This window comes from Danio rerio, chromosome 23 (genome assembly GCF_052040795.2).
Source record: "Danio rerio strain M-AB ecotype USA chromosome 23, GRCz13ab, whole genome shotgun sequence".
NCBI classification, from domain to species: Eukaryota; Metazoa; Chordata; class Actinopteri; order Cypriniformes; family Danionidae; genus Danio; species Danio rerio.
Window position 1 is genome coordinate 45,612,230 of NC_141043.1, and position 17,771 is coordinate 45,630,000.

The 17,771-nt window shown below is 37.8% G+C and overlaps 1 protein-coding gene across 11 annotated transcripts in view; it reads left to right on the forward strand.

The window, feature by feature from the left end:
• The window catches only part of tut4 (terminal uridylyl transferase 4), a 56,685-nt gene that overhangs the window by 16,769 nt on the left and 22,145 nt on the right, over positions 1–17,771 (forward strand). For 9 of the 11 annotated variants that reach the window (XR_015523898.1, XR_015523896.1, XR_015523893.1 and 6 more), the window contains exons 5-14: positions 681–858; positions 2,127–2,215; positions 2,808–2,859; positions 6,595–6,664; positions 6,780–6,906; positions 6,989–7,108; positions 7,202–7,387; positions 9,074–9,248; positions 14,507–15,006; positions 17,410–17,560. Coding sequence is in view for 4 of the 11 variants with exons in the window: in XM_087307638.1 (XP_087163764.1) it covers positions 681–858; positions 2,127–2,215; positions 2,808–2,859; positions 6,595–6,664; positions 6,780–6,906; positions 6,989–7,108; positions 7,202–7,387; positions 9,074–9,248; positions 14,507–15,006; positions 17,410–17,560 (1,648 nt within the window). In the remaining 7 variants the exon portion in view is untranslated. Of the gene's footprint in view, positions 1–680; positions 859–2,126; positions 2,216–2,807; positions 2,860–4,668; positions 4,739–6,594; positions 6,665–6,779; positions 6,907–6,988; positions 7,109–7,201; positions 7,388–9,073; positions 9,249–14,506; positions 15,007–17,409; positions 17,561–17,771 lie in introns of those variants that run through there. The other 2 variants (XR_015523899.1, XM_087307641.1) reach the window with 1 other exon arrangement.

The window sequence follows — 17,771 nt, forward strand, 5'->3', positions numbered from 1 at the left end:
GACGTGGCTTTGGACGACGGGGGAGGGATTGTATTTGAAAGAACCGGTTAGCATTTAGGCAGATCAGCTACTGCACCTTTAATGACCAATAATGAATTAAATTCATTGTCGTAATCTGATTACAAATGCTCAATAAATGGAGACTTTCCAGCCTGAGAAACCTAATTGTAATCCAATAAATGGAAATTTTCTGACCTATAATGCCAGTCAGAACTCTTGCTCCTTCAAGGCAATCTCTTCTCTAATTGGTGTTTGCTGGAGTCAGAGCGGGATCAAACTATGACTCTCATGACTATTGCAACCTTTATTTCTTGCCAAATTTAAAAGCGCCACGACCATTATAGCTAATGTCATTTATTTAAATCATTGGAAAAAAAGCACTAAAAGCACACACATTAATCTAAATGGGTGCTCAGCCAAACAACTAAAAGTACAAAAAATATTCATAAAGGCGGCAACATCAAATCTCCAAAAATATATCCAGAAAGCATGTGACTTTAAACACAATGGCTGATCTAAATAGCTGGTGTGCTTTAAGCATCACGCTTTGTGATAGCTTTTTTTAGGTTAATAAATGTATATTTTGGGAACTTTGGTTGTAGCCGCTTTTATGAATAAATTTAGTTATTTAATTCCTCTCATACATTTGTTTATCCAGCATTTTGTGTGTATATTTGCAGGAGAAACGGGAGGAGAACGAGTTGCGAGCGCTGCCTGCTCCCTCTCCAGCACAGTTGAGGGCGTTGGACTTCGCAGTGTTGGAGGCAGCAGAACTGCATGGCATCTCAGAGGAAGACTTTGCACTGAGGCAGGCCGTAGTGCTTCGGATGGAGGGAATTATACAAAAACAACTAGCAGGTACTCTCATTTCCATCCTAACTTAAAGAGACTTTGAAAAAATTGAAAATGTGAGGTTAAAGGGCACCTATGGTGAAAAATCTTGTTGTTTGGACAGACATGTGTGTAGGTATAGTGTATAGACTGTCATATTGGGGTGATATAAACATACCCAATTATTTTTTTTAACAACATAAAAACGGTGGACCAATTGGAGCAGTTTTCAGATCGACCGCAACTTGACGTAAATTTTCGCACGCACAAACTAGTGTAACTGAGGCATCAAGCTAAAGAGAATTAGAAAATTTAGGGAATTGGTAAGGGGTAGAATTGGGATTAAGCCATACAGGCAAAACTAAATTACTACATTTGGCTCTTGGTGATACTTAAGGCTGATTTATACTTCTGCGTCAAGCGCACGCGTATGCTACGGCGCTGACGCACAGCCCTACGCCGTGGCCGACATCTCTGACGTGCACCTTTCAAAAAATGTAACTACACGTCGCAACCGCGCAGCGCAAGCTCTGTGATTGGTCGGCTTGGTAGCGCTGACGAGTCTGGGCGGAGCCGAGAGCCGCGTGAATGGTGCGAGCCTGATGGAGCGATTGTTTACAAGTGTGGAGTCCCGTGAAGGATCTCCGGATGGAAAGTTTTGTTTTGTGTTTACCTCATAGTTAAAGTTGTTGCACGTCCGCCGGTTCCTGCCTCAAAATGAGCGAGTTTGAGCCACTTGTACATCCCGGAAGTGTTCAGAAAGAACAAAACACAGGCGAAGAAACTCGACACAGAGGAACATAAACCCCTCACTGCCAACTAGCGTTTCGGAAGTGTTAATGCAGACCAACAGAGACAGCGCGCAGAAGTATAAATGCACAGCTATGGGCGTTGCATGCGCCGTTGATTATGCAGGTCACTTGACGAAGAAGTATAAACCAGGCTTTAGGGGTCTTATGAAGCAAAACCATTAATCTGTGCTAGAAAACTGTTCAAATTTATTATTATTTATGTAGCACAGTGGTCCTGTTAGACATGGTCATTCGTTCCACTGTATGTCCACACATGTAGCGGATTATAATAAAGCTCAACCTGCCTTGACTTGAATTCATCTTTAAATGCATAAAAAAATTAAATAAACAATTGAATTGTAATAAAATTTTAGTTAATACTGTTTTTTGATTAAATATATGCAATTAAACTCACCAACACTAAACTTCTGAACAGTTGTATAAAAGCTTGCAGTAAACTGGTCGGTGTTGAAATGATTTTCTTTGTCATGTGTTTGTTTCTAGCGTGCTCTCTCCGTCTGTACGGCTCCTGTCTCACCCGCTTTGCCTTCAAAACCAGCGACGTGAACATCGACGTCTCTTATCCCTCCACTGTGAGTCTAAACACATACAGTTGAAGTCAGTATTTTTAGCCCCCTGAATTATTAGCGCCCCTGCCCAGAGAGATTTTTTCAACACATTTCTAAGCATAATAGTTTTAATAACTCATTTCTAATAACCGATTTATTTTATCTTTGCCATGTTGACAGTAAATATTATTTTACTAGATATTTTTCAAGAAACTTCTATACAACTTAAAGTGACATTTAATGGCTTAACTGGGTTAATTAGGTTATTAGGCAGGTTAGGGTAATTAGGCAATTAATTGTATAATGGATGGTTTGTTCTGTAGACAGTCGGGAAAAAATAGCTTAAATGGGCTAATAATTTAGTCCTTAAAATGGCTTTTAAAAAATTGAAAACTGCTTTTATTCTAGCCGAAATAAAACAATTAAGAAAAAAAAACATTATCAGATACTGTGAAAATTTCCCTGCTCTGTTAAAGACCATTTGGGAAATATTTAAAAAAGGAAAAGAAATTCAAAAGGGGACTAATAATTCTGACTTCAACTGTACATCAGCTGCATTTCTGAATGTGTGTTTGTGTGTTTTATTGTTGTTTTTGACACATTTTGTGTGGTGCAGATGACTCAGCCTGATGTGCTCATCCAGGTGCTGGAGATCCTCAAGAACTGTGGTGAGTTTTCCATTCATGCTACTATAACTGATATGCAGTGGTGTGAATAAGTCTTTGCCCTTACTGATTTCTCTTCTTTTTGCATGTTTGTCACACTTTTATGTTTCATGTCATAAAATAAATTTTTATGTTAAAGATAACACGCGTAAAGACAACATTTTTTATTGTTAAGGCAAAAACAAAAGACAAAATTACATAGTCCTGTGTGAAAAAGTGTTTGCCACTTAAACCTGATAACTGACATGATAACAACTGCAATCAAGCATTTGATAACTTGCAATGAATCAGTTACAGCACTGTGAATGAATTGGGCCACTCATCTTTGCAGAAATGCTGTAATTAGGCCACCTTGGAGGTTTTTTTTTTTTTTTTTTTTTTTAAGTGTGAGCTGCCTTTTTAGGGTCATGCTACAGCATCTCAATTGGATTCAGGTCAGGACTTTGACTTGGCCACTCCAAAGTCTTCATTTTGTTTTACTTCAGTCATTCAGAAGTCAACTTTTTGGTGTGCTTTGTATGATCGTCCTGCGTCAGAACCCAAGTTTTCTTCAGCTTGAAGTTATTAACAGCTGGCCGGACTTTCTCCTTGAGGATTTTTTAGTAAACCCAGCAAAGTGTTTTGGTAAGCACAGCAAGTCTTTCACGTCCTGATGCAGCAAAACAGCCCCAGACCCTTACCCTAGCACCACCACCACATTTTACTGGTTGTATGGTGTTCCTTTTCTGAAATGCGGTGCTACTTTTAAGGTGTACATAATGGGACACACACATCTTACAAAAAGTTTTGTAACTTTTGTCTCATCAGTCTGCAGAGTATTTTGCTAAAAGTCACGGGGATTATTAATGCATTCTGGCAAAATTGAGATGAGTCTGTTGTTGCTCAGCAGTGATTTTCATCCAAGAACTCTGCCATGCAAATCATTCTTTGTCCAGCCTCTTTCTTATGGTGAAGTCATGAACACTCACCTTAATTGAGGCAAGTGAGGCCTGCAGTTTTTATCCCCTGATATCATTGTGGGCACTTTTGTGACCTCTTGTATGAGTTCTCGCTGTGCTCTTGGTAATTTTGGTCAGCCGGCCACTCCTGGGAAGATTCTCCACTGTTCCATGTTTTTGCCATTTGTAGATAATGGCTCTTACTGTGATTCACTGTATTTCCAAGAAAGGGCTTTATAACCACTTATAAAGTGGTTATAAAGATCTCTATTTTCTTAGAATCTTAGCATGATGTCTAGATTTTGAGGATCTTTTGGTCTACTTCCCTTTTGTCAGGCAGATCCTAATTAGGTGATTAATTGATTGTGAACAGGTATGGAAGTAATCAGGCCTGGATGTTGCTGAGTGTTGCCAGAGAAACTGAACTGAGGTGTGGTTTAATCAGAGTTAAGTGTTAACAGGGGGGCAAGCACTTTTTCAGACAGGGACATGTAGTTTTGTATTTTGTTTTATCTTAATGATAAAAAAAAAACATTTCATTTAACTACATGATGTGTTTACTTGTGTTATCTTTGATGTTTACATTTGTTTGACACTAAAGTATGATAAACATGAGAGAGAGAAAAAAGAAATTTCACCTTTTTACACCACTATAATCATTTACTGAGTTTAAATATGTATTATGTGGAAAACATGTTATGGAGTTCTTAAAGGGATAGTTCACCCAAAAAATGATCAAAGTTAAATATTTACTCTCTTTCAGTTGTGGAAACCAATAGCCATTTACTTCCACAGTAGGAAACAAATTATATGCAAGTCAATGGTTAAATGGCTTTTGAACATTCTTCAAAATATCTCCATTTGTGTTCAACAGAAGAAAGAAACTCAAACAGGTTTGGAATGAGCAGAGGATGAATAAATGATGGCAGAACTTACATTTTAGGGTGAACTATTCCTTTTATTATTAATCTCAAATGATTTGGGGTCATGTCTTGTTATGAATGCATGTCCAGTTTAATGATAAATAGATTTCCATTAAAAGCGAGGGCTGCCAAATAGGTTCTCAAATAAATTATGAATGAAGATTGAATTTTTTAGGTTTATAAATTATTTGGGTGTACTGATGGTTGTTTTCATAGCCATGGAAAATTAAGTCCTTTTAGTTTTGGGTAAAGGACTTTAAATGGCAAAAAACTTTTTACATTTATATATATTTTATATTAAACAAGTTAGACAGACATTTAACAAGTACAGAATTTCTAGTTATAAGTAATAATAATTACATGTATAATATTACATAATAATTATTATGTATTATTTATCTTTAGTAAATGTTGTTTTAGAGTAGGGGTGTCCAAACTTTGTCCTGGAGGGCCGGTGTCCTGCAGGTTTTAGCTCCAATTTGCCTCAACACACCTGCACGGATGTTTCTCGGAAGCCTAGTAAGAGCAGGATTAGCAAGGCCAGATGTATCTGGTTGAGGTTGGAACTAAGCTTTGAAGGACACCAGCCCTCAAGCACCAAGTTTGGGCACCCCTGTTTTAGAGAATGTATCTAATTTAACTTTTTTTAAAACAGTAAGTTAATGCAAAATCATACACCTACTTTTTTTGTATACAGTTAATATATGCAATTTATTTACATTCTGTTAAAATTTTATCTATTATTATTTTCTATTTTTTATTGTTATTGTTGACCGTTTCTGTTAAAAATATATTAATTAGCACATTTAATATAATTACTGTTTGCATACAGTTAATATTAGCATATATTTATATTTGGTGTAAATGTTTAATTTAATAATATAATAATTACATTTTCATTTCATGTTTTAGTCATTTAATCCTATTTATTTTTTCATTCGTTTTCTTTTCGGCTTAGTCCCTTTATTAATCTGGGGCCACCACAGCGGAATGAACTGCCAGCATATGTTTTACACAGCGGATGCTCTTCCAGCTGCAACCCATCATTGGGAAACACCCATACACCCTCATTCATTCACATACACACACTACGGACACTACGGAAACCCACGCCAACATGGGGAGAACATGCAAACTCCACACAGAAATGCCAACTGACCCAGCAAAGGCTGGAACCAGTGCCCTTCTTGCTGTGAGGCGACAGCACTACCCACTGCTACCCACCACGTTGCCTGCTTCCCATTTCTGTTTTTATTAAAATGCATATCAAAATTTATAGTGTGTGTGTGTGTGTATGTATATATTTAATTACTTTATTTATTTTTCTATTATCATTATTGTAGTTTTGTATTTTCTGTTAAAAGACATTAATAGCACATTTAATATAATTACTTTTTGTATACAGTTAATATATGCAATTTGTTTATGTTCTGTGTCGATTTTAAATGTTACATTTTAAAATATAATAATAATAACATTTTATGGTATTTATTATTTTAGTTATTGCATCCCATTTAGATTTTTGCTCAAAAGTTTATAAATATTTATGTAAAGTGTGTGTGTGTGTGTGTGTGTTTAAGTATTTAATTTTATTATTGGTTATTTTTTATTTAGAGTGGTCATTTTTGTATTAAATATCATATGTATTTATTTTATTTTATATAATTTATTTATCATATATTTATTTATTTAATAGCACATTTAATATAATTAAAAAGTTTATTTCTAATTATATCATGAGAAACTTTTTTTTTTTTTGTCAATTATTTATTTTGTATTTGAGCATAAATATTTCCTGTTCATACTTTCCGTTCATGCATGCAAAATCCTCAAGTTTCGAGAGCCCGGATTAACTCTGGTTTCACTTTTGTTTCCAGTGGAGTTTGCAGAGGTGGAGTCTGATTTTCATGCCAAAGTCCCTGTTGTTTTCTGCAGAGATGAGGCCAGGTCAGCTTTATATCCATAATAAAACACTGACACTATTAATAGCCACTGTCCACATGAAGAACAAATCATAAATGAGGATCTGTCATGACTGATATGAGTGGTTTTATCTCCGCAGTGGGTTAATGTGTAAAGTGAGCGCAGGAAATGATGTCGCGTGCCTCACTACCAATCACCTCGCGGCTCTGTCCCGACTGGAGCCGAGGCTCGTTCCTCTGGTTCTGGCCTTCCGCTACTGGGCGAATGTATGTCATAGTATCATCACTTTTTGCAGAATTGCTGTAGCTGTTTATTACTAATGCCTAACGGGATTGTGTTTGTCTGTAGCTGTGCCACATCGACTGTCAGGCAGAAGGAGGAATCCCATCATACTCTCTGTCTCTGATGGTCATTTTCTTCCTGCAGCAGAGATACAAGCCCGTCTTGCCTGTTTATTTAGGACACTGGGTAAGAGCTAATGTTTTGGTGAACGTCAGCTAAGACGAAGAAAAAACTGCAGTCCATGATATCTAAAAGATTGAAAAACGTCTGTCTTGTCAGATCAAAGGCTTCGAGGTGAAGCGTGTGGATGAATTTCATCTGACCGGTGTGCAGTCTGAGGTGTTTGTGGGATGGGAACACAGACCTGCTCCTGCAGGCGAAGGCAGAGGAGATGGAAGATCCAAACCTGAACCCAAAACACCCGTAGAAAAGAAAGAGAAGAAGCTCGAACAGACTACAGGAAAGGTGAATATTTTTTTTTAAGTAAGCTACGGCATCATAGCGCATATGAGATAAATGACGTCAATACATGATAACCGGTTATGATCATTAATGAACGATGCTAAATTGTTAGTGTTTGAATTGTGGTGCACAGAAAAAAAATTAATTTTGACACCCCTAGCCAACCTAAACAAATGTAATTCACCAAAATGTTTGACAAACGCACGTGCTGTACTTTCCAACTGACACATTGATTGTCAGACTGGCACAAAATGAAAACAAATAGGCGTTTTGAAATGACAGAAAAACACATACTGTGGTAAATACAACACACAAACTAACTACATGAAACATAAACGGCTCTCGATTAAGGCTGATTTATACTTCTGCGTGAAACGCCGGCGTATGCTACGTCGCTGACGCATAGCCCTTCGCCGTGGCCATCGCCGTCACTGACGTGCTCCTCTCAAAAAATGTAACCACGTCGCAACAACGCGTAGCGCAAGCTCTGTGATTGGTCGGCTTGGTAGCGCTGACAAGTCTGGGCGGGACCAACAGCCGCGCGAATGGCGCGAGCGATTGTTTACAAGTGTGGAGTCCCGTGAAGGAGCTCCGGATGGAAAGTTTTGTTTTGTGTTTACCTCATAGTTAAAGTTGTTGCACGTCCGCCGGTTCCTGCCTCAAAATGAGCGAGTTTGAGCCACTTGTACATCCCGGAAGTGTTCAGGAAAAGCAAAAAAGCAGCGAAGAAACTCGACACAGAGGAACATTTACACCTCACTGCCAACTAGCGTTTTGGAAGTGTTAATGCAGACCAACAGAGACAGCGCGCAGAAGTATAAATGCACAGCCACGCGCATTCAAAAAAGTCATTCAAAAAAATTCTTAAAAAAAAAAAACCCTAATTCAAAAAAGAATTAGGGTTATATGCTTTCAGAAATCTTATGTTTGATTTGATGTTTGTTTATGTTGTGAAACTTTTTTTTAAAGAGGTAGTTCACTCAAAAAATCATTTGCTCGCCCTCCACTTCCTCCACAGTACCTCCACAAGAGTTCTGGTTGCTGTGATCCATTGACTTTCACAGTGTTTTTCCCAGATTTCAGTTTTGCGTGAACGATCCCTTTAAATCAGGAATGTCAAACTCAATTCCTGGAGGGCCAGAGCCCTGCAGAGTTTAGTTTCAGCCCAGCTTCAAAACCCCTATCTGTAGGCATCAAACAAGCCTAAAGCGCTCAATTTGATTGATCAGGTGTGTTTAATTAGGGTTGGAACTAAACTGTACAGAGCTGCGGCCCTTTAGGAACTGAGTTTGACACGTGCTTTAAATAAATATAAATATTTAATGGGGTATATGCACACAGACTTTTAATTTCAGCCAGGCAGCCCCAGGCATAGTTAACCCAAAATTAATAATTTTGTCGTTTACTCACTTTTCACTTCAAAATCCTTTTGAGTCGAACACAAAAGAAAATCTATAGAATAATGATGTTAGCTGTACCAATCAATTTCCATAATAGTTGTTTTCCCTGCAATGGACGTAGATGGATGCCAGCAACCAGCATTCTTCAAAATATCTTCTTTTGTGTCGAACAGAACACAACTCAAAAACACAAGCAAAATAAAGTTAGAACCATTTGAGAGGGAGTTAAATGATGAGGTGAACTGTCTCTTTGAGGAGATCATAATTAATTGTGTGTTTATGTCTGCAGTCTCGTCTGAAGTTGGAGGAACCAGTGAGCGCGTCTCTGGGTCAGCTGTGGCTGGAGCTCCTGCGCTTTTACACACTTGAGTTTGCCCTGGAGGAGCACATAATCAGCATCCGTCTGAAGGAACTGCTGCCGCGAGAGCTGAAGAACTGGCCTCGCCGCAGACTCGCTATAGAGGGTGAGATCATACAGATAACTAATGTGGTTTTGAAGATCTCCTACAATAGCTTTACATTCGAAAATGATTAAAAGGTGGCGTAGAGTGCTCTAATACTAGAGTTTGAATAGTTCTCTGATAACTAGGGCTGGCTATTGTTTAGATTTTACATTTACATTTAGTCATTTAGCAGACGCTTTTATCCAATTGATATTTTGATATTATTGTTATTGATATTGCTTATCGATGCTATTTTCAATAATTAAAACAGAAAGATGTTAAAATGTTTTTAAAAAATTTTGTTTTAACTTTTGTTTTGTTTTGTTTACAAAAGCCTGCAATCAAACAGAAGTAGATGCATGAAGTATGGAGACATAAATAGCTAAACACAGTGCATCGCTTGAGTTGGATGGCATGTTTTCTTCATTTTATTGTATTACTAATGTTGCCACCTTTGTTCACTATTACACTGCTGCATGTTCATTTTTAGTCATCCCATCCTGCGTAAACTTGTAGAACAAAAATAATATGATATTTTGGAATAATAAACAATAATAATAATAGGACATTTTAAAGCTCATATGTAAATAATTTACAGACATGTACTTTGTCTTTACAATGTAAAAAGTTACTTTACTTGCAATTTTATTGCAACATAATTATTAAATCCTCATTTAAAAATGACAATTTAACAGATTTTTATTTGCCCAATCTTAATTGCTTATGTGTGATGATCCCTTTTATTTTATTTTCTGCTAGTTCCTTTATTAATCAGGTGTCTCCACAGCGGAATGAACTGCCAACTTATCCAGCAGCAGATGCTCTTCCAGCTGCAACTGGGAAACACCCATACTTTCTCATTCACACACATACACTAAGGACAATTTAGCTTACCCAATTCACCTATAGCGCACGTGTTTGGACTGTGGGGGAAACTGGAGCACCTGGAGGAAACCCACGCCAACACGGGGAGAACATGCAAACTCCACAGAAATGCCAACTGACCCAGCCAAGGCTCGAACCAGTAACCTTCTTGCTGTGAGGTGACAGTGCTACTCCCTGCGCTGCCCATATGTGATAGGGCGTATACTTGTAGTGTATATACTGATACATGGACAATTATCCTACTTAATTTTGTAACAGAAATATCATAATTCTGCCAAGCAGAACACTTCTGATTGGCCAACATGAACAGTCAGGAGTGTCGCCATCTGTTGCTTTGGCATGCTCTTCACACCGCTTCATAGGGCACTTGTGCATTTTATATTTTATTTTTTAAAACATTGTGTGAACATGAACATAGATTATTGTTATATAACTAGAACCTTAAGTTTATTGATAAACTTTGATGTTGGCTTGAGAAAGCCAACGTGACTGCGATAGGCTTAGGAATGGCAGTTGGCAGGAAGCATGGTGGCGGTTGCTAAGTGGTTGCTAGGCAGTTGCTAAAACAATTATGGCATTGTTAGGTGGTTGCTAAGCAGTTGCTAAATGGCAATGCTCGTGTACATGTTTGATCAAATGCTAATACTTAGAAGGCATTTCTAGCATATGCTATTGCATTTAGATAATCATTCATAGCATGTAGCTAATCGTTATTAGCACTTGGCTTCCATTATCATTGTTACCATGCATAGTACAAAGGAAGTCCCATTTGCTAGCATGAGTCAAACAAGCCAATGCCCAGGTCCCTGCGATGTTCTGATGTAGCGATATTGCTATTTTTAAATGGTCGCTAGGTTATACTGTTTTATTGCTATGGGGACATTTGACAGGTTAGTGATGATACATCAAAGCTTCTCGGCAATACTAGTGATCTTAATCAACCCCGATGTTTCTATGACAGTCTTTATGAGTGTCAAAAACTTGGTTGCGGCTGGAAGGGCATTCACTGTGTAAAACAAATGCTGGATAAGTTGGCGGTTCATTCCCTTGTGGCGACCCCTGATTAATAAAGAGACTAAGGGAATGAACATTATGTAAAAATGGCTTGCCGTATTTTTTTGAAAATACAATGCTTAATAACTGTGAAGGTGATACATGCAAAAAGGGCTTGCCATATCAGTAAAAAATATGGAGTTTAAGTCAAAATAGCTTGCCATATTATAAGAAAAATAATGCTTAAAGATTATTTATTGGAAAACTATAAGTGTGATAAACCTTAAAGATATAGCAACAAAATCTAACGCATCTAAATACAGCTTTTGGCCAAATTTGGGGCTTGCATAATTTTTTATATGCCCGGATTATAAAAATGTAATATTTAACATTTTTTATTAAAAAAAACAATAAGTCTTATAGGCATGTGGAGATATAGCAACAATCTTGAATGTAGAAAGCACATTTTGACCACATTTGGGCCTTGTGGCATGAACGGCCAAGGAGGAGATACGTTTGTTTTCAAGGACAGAGTAGCATAACAGTATGTTGGCTTTCTCAAGCCAACATAATTATACCAACATTTATTTTAACTGTCAGGGTGTCCACAGAGTCTTAAAAAGTAGCAGTGGCGCCGTAGGTAGTGCTGTCGCCTCACAGCAAGAAGGTCGCTGGGTCGCTGGTTCGAACCTCGACTTAGTTGGCGTTTCTGTGTGGAGTTTGCATGTTCTCCCTGCCTTCACGTGGGTTTCCTCCGGGCGCTCCGGTTTCCCCCACAGTCCAAAGACATGCGTTACAGGTGAATTTGGTAGGCTAAATTGTCCATAGTGTATGAGTGTGTGTGTGTGAATGTGTGTGTGGATGTTTCCCAGAGATGGGTTGCGGCTGGAAGGGCATCCGCTGTTTAAAAACTTGCTGGATAAGTTGGCGGTTCATTCCGCTGTGGCGACCCCAGAATAATAAAGGGACTAAGCCGACAAGAAAATGAATGAATAAAAAAATGTAGGTCTTACATGGACAACAAGAATGTCTTGCACATCTTAAATCATTTAAAATTTTGCTGTCCATGATGGTGTATATTTATTTATATTAAATCTTTTTAAAGAAAATCTATGTTGAAAAAAATGTGTATGTATTGTCGTGGTTTTCGGTTTTTCTCTTAATGAATTAAACTCAGACTGGGGGTTATGAATATCAGAAAAATATACTTTATTGGAATGTTTTCCAAAAAAGCAGAGACGTCCATAAGCAGACCCATCCCTAGTCTCACTCCTGGACAGTCTGATGTCCTTCAGATTTGCTATCCCCTTTATCCTGGCTTCCTCCCACCTTTGTGTTTTCACAGCTGTTTACTGGTTCAACAGGCCTCTTCCAGCTCCTACTTCTTTACAACCCTTATTTAAAGCCTCTTCTTCTTGGTGACTCTCGTAATGTAAAGATCTAATGTATTCATAACTGTTTTTAAAAATACAGTTCACATTTGGTAATCATGACTAGGATCTATAGCCCATTTCACACAGTGATACTGGTTAATATCTGGAAAATTTCCAGGACGATTTTACCAGTAAATTCAAAAAAGCGCTGTTCACACAGGCGAGGAAGTTACGGAATTTTTCCGGAAAAAAGCATTCACTCATCCATTCCAAAATACTGGTAAATTCTGACATCATTACCCAGAAATGAGCTTTAAACGGCTGCGCTTGTGTTTGTAAACATTTGACTACATCACAAACTCTGTGGATGGATCAGTATTGTGAACAACTTCCATGTAAACATATTGAGGAACACTTTCACATATCGAGATGTACATGATATGGGTGTGTGCTGGCGCTCAAGGGCTGTTTTATGGGCACACGCAAAGCTTGAAGGTAAACAAACAACGGCTTATCATAAGCATCTTATCGATAATTATTACACGGTTGGCATTAAGATGAACATATAAACGTTATCTGACTAATTTCTAGCAGCTAAATGTGTCTGGAAAAATATTCAAAGGCTTTTATTCACATAAACCGCGCGGACGTGAATGCGTCTGACTGTTCTGATTGGCTAAAGCAGACGTCTCACGTCAGCACATTCTAGACGCTTATTCCGGCAATCTTACTTTTGCGTTCACACAGCGCCAACAATTTGACAACTTCTCTTTCCGGAAAATAGCCAGAACGAATTTACCGGTATTTTCAAAAAGGGCCTGATCACACATACACACCTTCCCGGAAAATTGCCGGTAATTTTCCGGAAAGGTGTGTATGTGTGAAAGGAGATTATGTTTCAAACATCTAAACTGGACTCGTCTCTCCCATACAGTGTGGATCTTTTCAAACATACATGACAGTTTCAACATATGTTGTATACATTTCATGCTTTTCTGACACAGATGATTCTCATTGTATCCCCAAGTCCTCTCTCATGCTCTTTTATGACCCCTTTGCCTTAACCTGTCACCTGTTTTCAAAGACAAATAATGGCAGATTCAAAGAGCCCTCCGCTCACCCAATTAAATGTGTCCTCATATAGGTTTAGTAAATAAAAATATTCATCAGTATACAAGCAGGGTTTGCTTGTTTTGACACATTACTTAAATTGTGGCTAAGAAATTTCTCCCAACCAGGCCATTATAAAAAAAATCCTTAGTATTCAGTCCTGTTTAAGTCTGAAATTTCATTCATAATGCTCTTAAAACTGTCTTAAATGTACTTGATGAAACTCTGAACTGTTTATAAGCTGTTTACTTGCATGATAAAGACACAACATCATCAAACTACGCTTTTGTTTGTTCTGAATACATGTTTCTAGCGGTGTGAATTAAATACTGTGCCTTTAAATAGGCATTTTGTCACTTTAAGCTAAACATTAAAAACAAAACACAGCCAGCAGAATGAACTTTCTAGTACATGACCACAAATTAAAGGACACCTATTATGCCTCTTTTTACAAGAAATAAAATAAGTCTCTGATGTCCCTAGAGTGTGTATGTGAAGCTTCAGCTCAAAATACCTCACACATAATATTTTAAACCTTTGAAGCTGACCTTTCAGGCTTTACATGGCTTTTAGTTGCTTTAAATGCAAATGAGATTGTGGGCGGAGCTACGAATGCTTGTGTGTCAGCATAGTGGCAGATTCAAATACAAGACTAACAATATCTATATGCTAACGAGGGAGAGATGGTTACTAATGGGCGGGGCTTTCCCCTTTCTAATGACACCTACAAATGAAAGATGTCAGTCAGTGTGTTTCTGCAGACTGTTTTTATCAAGTCGGATTGTAAATAAATACAATTAATACATTTTTACCATCAGAAGCTGATTATAGTCACACACTATTTCCACACGAATATGTTTAAACCCCTTATAAAGGTGATTTTTTTTTACATAATAGGTCTCCTTTAACCCTTTCCAGATCCGTTTGCACTGAAAAGGAACGTGGCCCGCAGTCTGAACAGTCAGATGGTGTTCGAGTACATCCAGGAGCGTTTCCGCACGGCCTACAAGTACTTCGCCTGTCCCCAGAGCAGGAACAGAGTGAACACCAGCCGCCGTTTACTGAGGAACAAACACCGACTCAATGAAACCGCCCGATCCGACAGCCTGGAGCGAAAGAAACGTGATGAAGAGGACGGAGACAGCAGTGATGAAGATGAAGAGCGGGATTTGGAGGAAGAGGAGAGCCTGAGAGGAGCGTTTACTGATCTCCTGGTGGGGGACGGTGGGATTGATGGTGAAGGTGTTTCTCAGGAAATCTCCAGAAACGTGTCTCCTTCTGTTCTGAACGGCCTGCTGATGGACAGCGATGAAGATGATGAGGAAGAGGAGAAAGATCATGAGATGGAGGAACAGGACAATATCGCTCCAGAAGACCTGCACTACATCTTTGACAGGATGATCTTCACTGGAGGAAAGGTGAGTGCATTGTTTTGACCTCAGGGCTGATTTATACTTCTGCATTGATCGATCGCTGTGACCCACGGCTTGCTAGTAGTCGTGCATTTATATTTCTTTGTGCTGTTTGTTTTGCTCTGCAATAACACTTCTGAAACGCTAGCTGGCAGTAGGCTTACATGTTTCTCTGTGTTGAGTTTCTTTAAGGGTATTTTGTTTTTTCTGAACGCTACATGTTGCTAAATATCGCTAATTCAAGGCAGGAAAAACTGTAACGATAAGGTAAACACAAAACAACAGATTCCATCCGGAGCCTTCAAAGGATTCGACACTTGTAAACACTCGCTTTATCTGGCTCGTGGCTCTCAGCACTGCCCACGATTGTCATCGGTACCAAGCCGACCAATCACAGAGCTTGTGCTAAACGTCGTTGTGATGTGTAGTTACAATTTTTGAGAGGTGCACGTCAGTGTCTGCATAAGCCCCAGCTATGCCACCTCGTGGAGGCTGAGTCGGACCATACACCTGCGATTACCCCCAAATGCGGGTAGATTTCAGCTCTGGCGGGTTAGACATACACCTCCGCTATCCACTTTGGCTGGTTGGAAGTCATTTTTAAATTGTAGTTTTTTTAAAAGCAGGGTTCGACAACAAGCATCGCCCAATATTCGTGCAAATGTGATATTAGAATCGAGAAGCGGCACGACTGACAAAAAAAAAAAAACTGTTCGTGCGAGCAAAAGAATGGTGAATACAGAATGAGAGCATGATCACTCGCGCTAACAGCTGATGCGATGTGCGCGACTGTTAAAAAGCGCGCGCTCCCATTTACTTGCGCAAAGCAACCGTTCCTAGAGGAAGCGAAACGAGTGCGATTGGTTCCCTTTGAAATAGACTTGACAAATAGCGATGATCGTGCACCCACAGTCCTGCTGCTTTCAAGATTAAAAAAATACACGTATTCTTTTGTAAGCAGCAGCTTTCATTTTAATTATTCTTAGAAGAGATTATTAACAGGCCTAACATTAATCGTGTGCATTTGTTTCACCTGCTTTCTTTTGCTTACAGTTTTTGTTAATATGGTTTAATTATATATATATATATATTTTTTTTTTTACAATAACATTGCTTAAATAGGAGATTAATTTAGAGCCCTGAAAAGTCATGAAATAAAGACTGATTGCATTGTGACACAAGCCATTTGCTCATGCACACTGAGCAAGCTAATACACAATACAATCAAGAAGTGAAATGAATGAGAAGGCATGTGGTCATAACACAATATCTAAATCAAATAATTTAGCATGTCAAAGTCAAAGTAAGGCAAAATATATTTTCCCAACAAGAAAATTGTGTCTAGTGAAAATGGCGAGTGGCTAGTAATGTTGGAAATCTACTAGCCATATGGCTGGTGATCAAAAAAGTTTGTCAAGCCCTGTTCTTGACGTACTCTCTGGTGTAACCATTTGAATCGTTTTGGCTCGAGACTTCTAGTCTCATTCATTTCATGTTGATTTTTAGACATTAAAAATGTAAAAACATTGGCATCTTTTAAAAACAGAAACATTTAAAACTTTCCTTTTTTATTATTTTCATAATTATTTATTTTTATTATTGATTAGTTTTATTATTATTATATTTATTTTACTTAGTATTTTCATTTTTTTTTAAATTAAATAAATGTTATTGTACAGATATAATAAAAGTCTTTGTTAAATTGTTATTTGCCTGGATCCAAACCAACAAGGGGCATAAGAATCAAATCCGTACAAACATTGATTTTAAAGACTGAACTGTATTACTTAAAGGACTAATCATAATCATGTGAATGACACAATCTAGTTAAGAATGACACCTAGATAAGAAACGAAACTATAAATATAAAACCAGTTATCAGATTATTTTTGCATTATGGGTTTTATCTATACTCACATTATTTAAATATTTTTGCTAAATATGCATAATATTAAAGTAAATTCAACGCTGCATTTTTTACAAGTAAAAATACAACCAAGTACTTAATCTGTTATTTTTTTAATGCTTTAAAATTCAGGTTATTTCTGTGATTCATAGCTGAATTTTCGGTATTATTACCCCAGTCTTTAATGTCCTATGATTCTTTGGAAATCATTCAAATATACTGATTTAATAACGGCACAGCTGTTTGTATATGTTGTATGACTTATCATCTTTCTGTTGAACTCAAAACTTTAAAAGTAAGTTTTTGTTGACTAAAAACTTAAAAATAGTAGCATTTAACTAAAATAAATAAATAAATCAAACATTAGCTTCAAAATATATTTACTGTCACTTTTGATCCTGGGGTTCAGGCACTGTGGTGATCGATTTGACACTGTGATCCAGAAGTGAAGTGTGTGTGGTGTTTTTTTATTTATTTTTATTTTTTATTAATATTTTTTTCAGCCGCCAACAGTCGTGTGCAGCATCTGCAAGCGAGATGGACACCTTAAAGACAAATGTCCTGAAGACTTCAAGAAGATTGAGCTGAAACCTCTGCCGCCCATGACTGAGCTCTTTAGAGAAATCCTGGACTGCCTCTGCATGCTCTGCTACCGTAAGCAAAGCAACACACTTTACCAATATTTTGCCATCGATTTAAGGGGTCAACTTAATTGTTTTGTTTTTAGATGTTTTATGGTTTAATGGCTGATGGATTATATGAAAACTCATAATCACTATTATTTTAGTCATGTAATTATCAGTATTCCATAAGACCAAACGTTTTGGAGATGTACTCAGGGCTGGTGCATCCATAGAGTTGACCA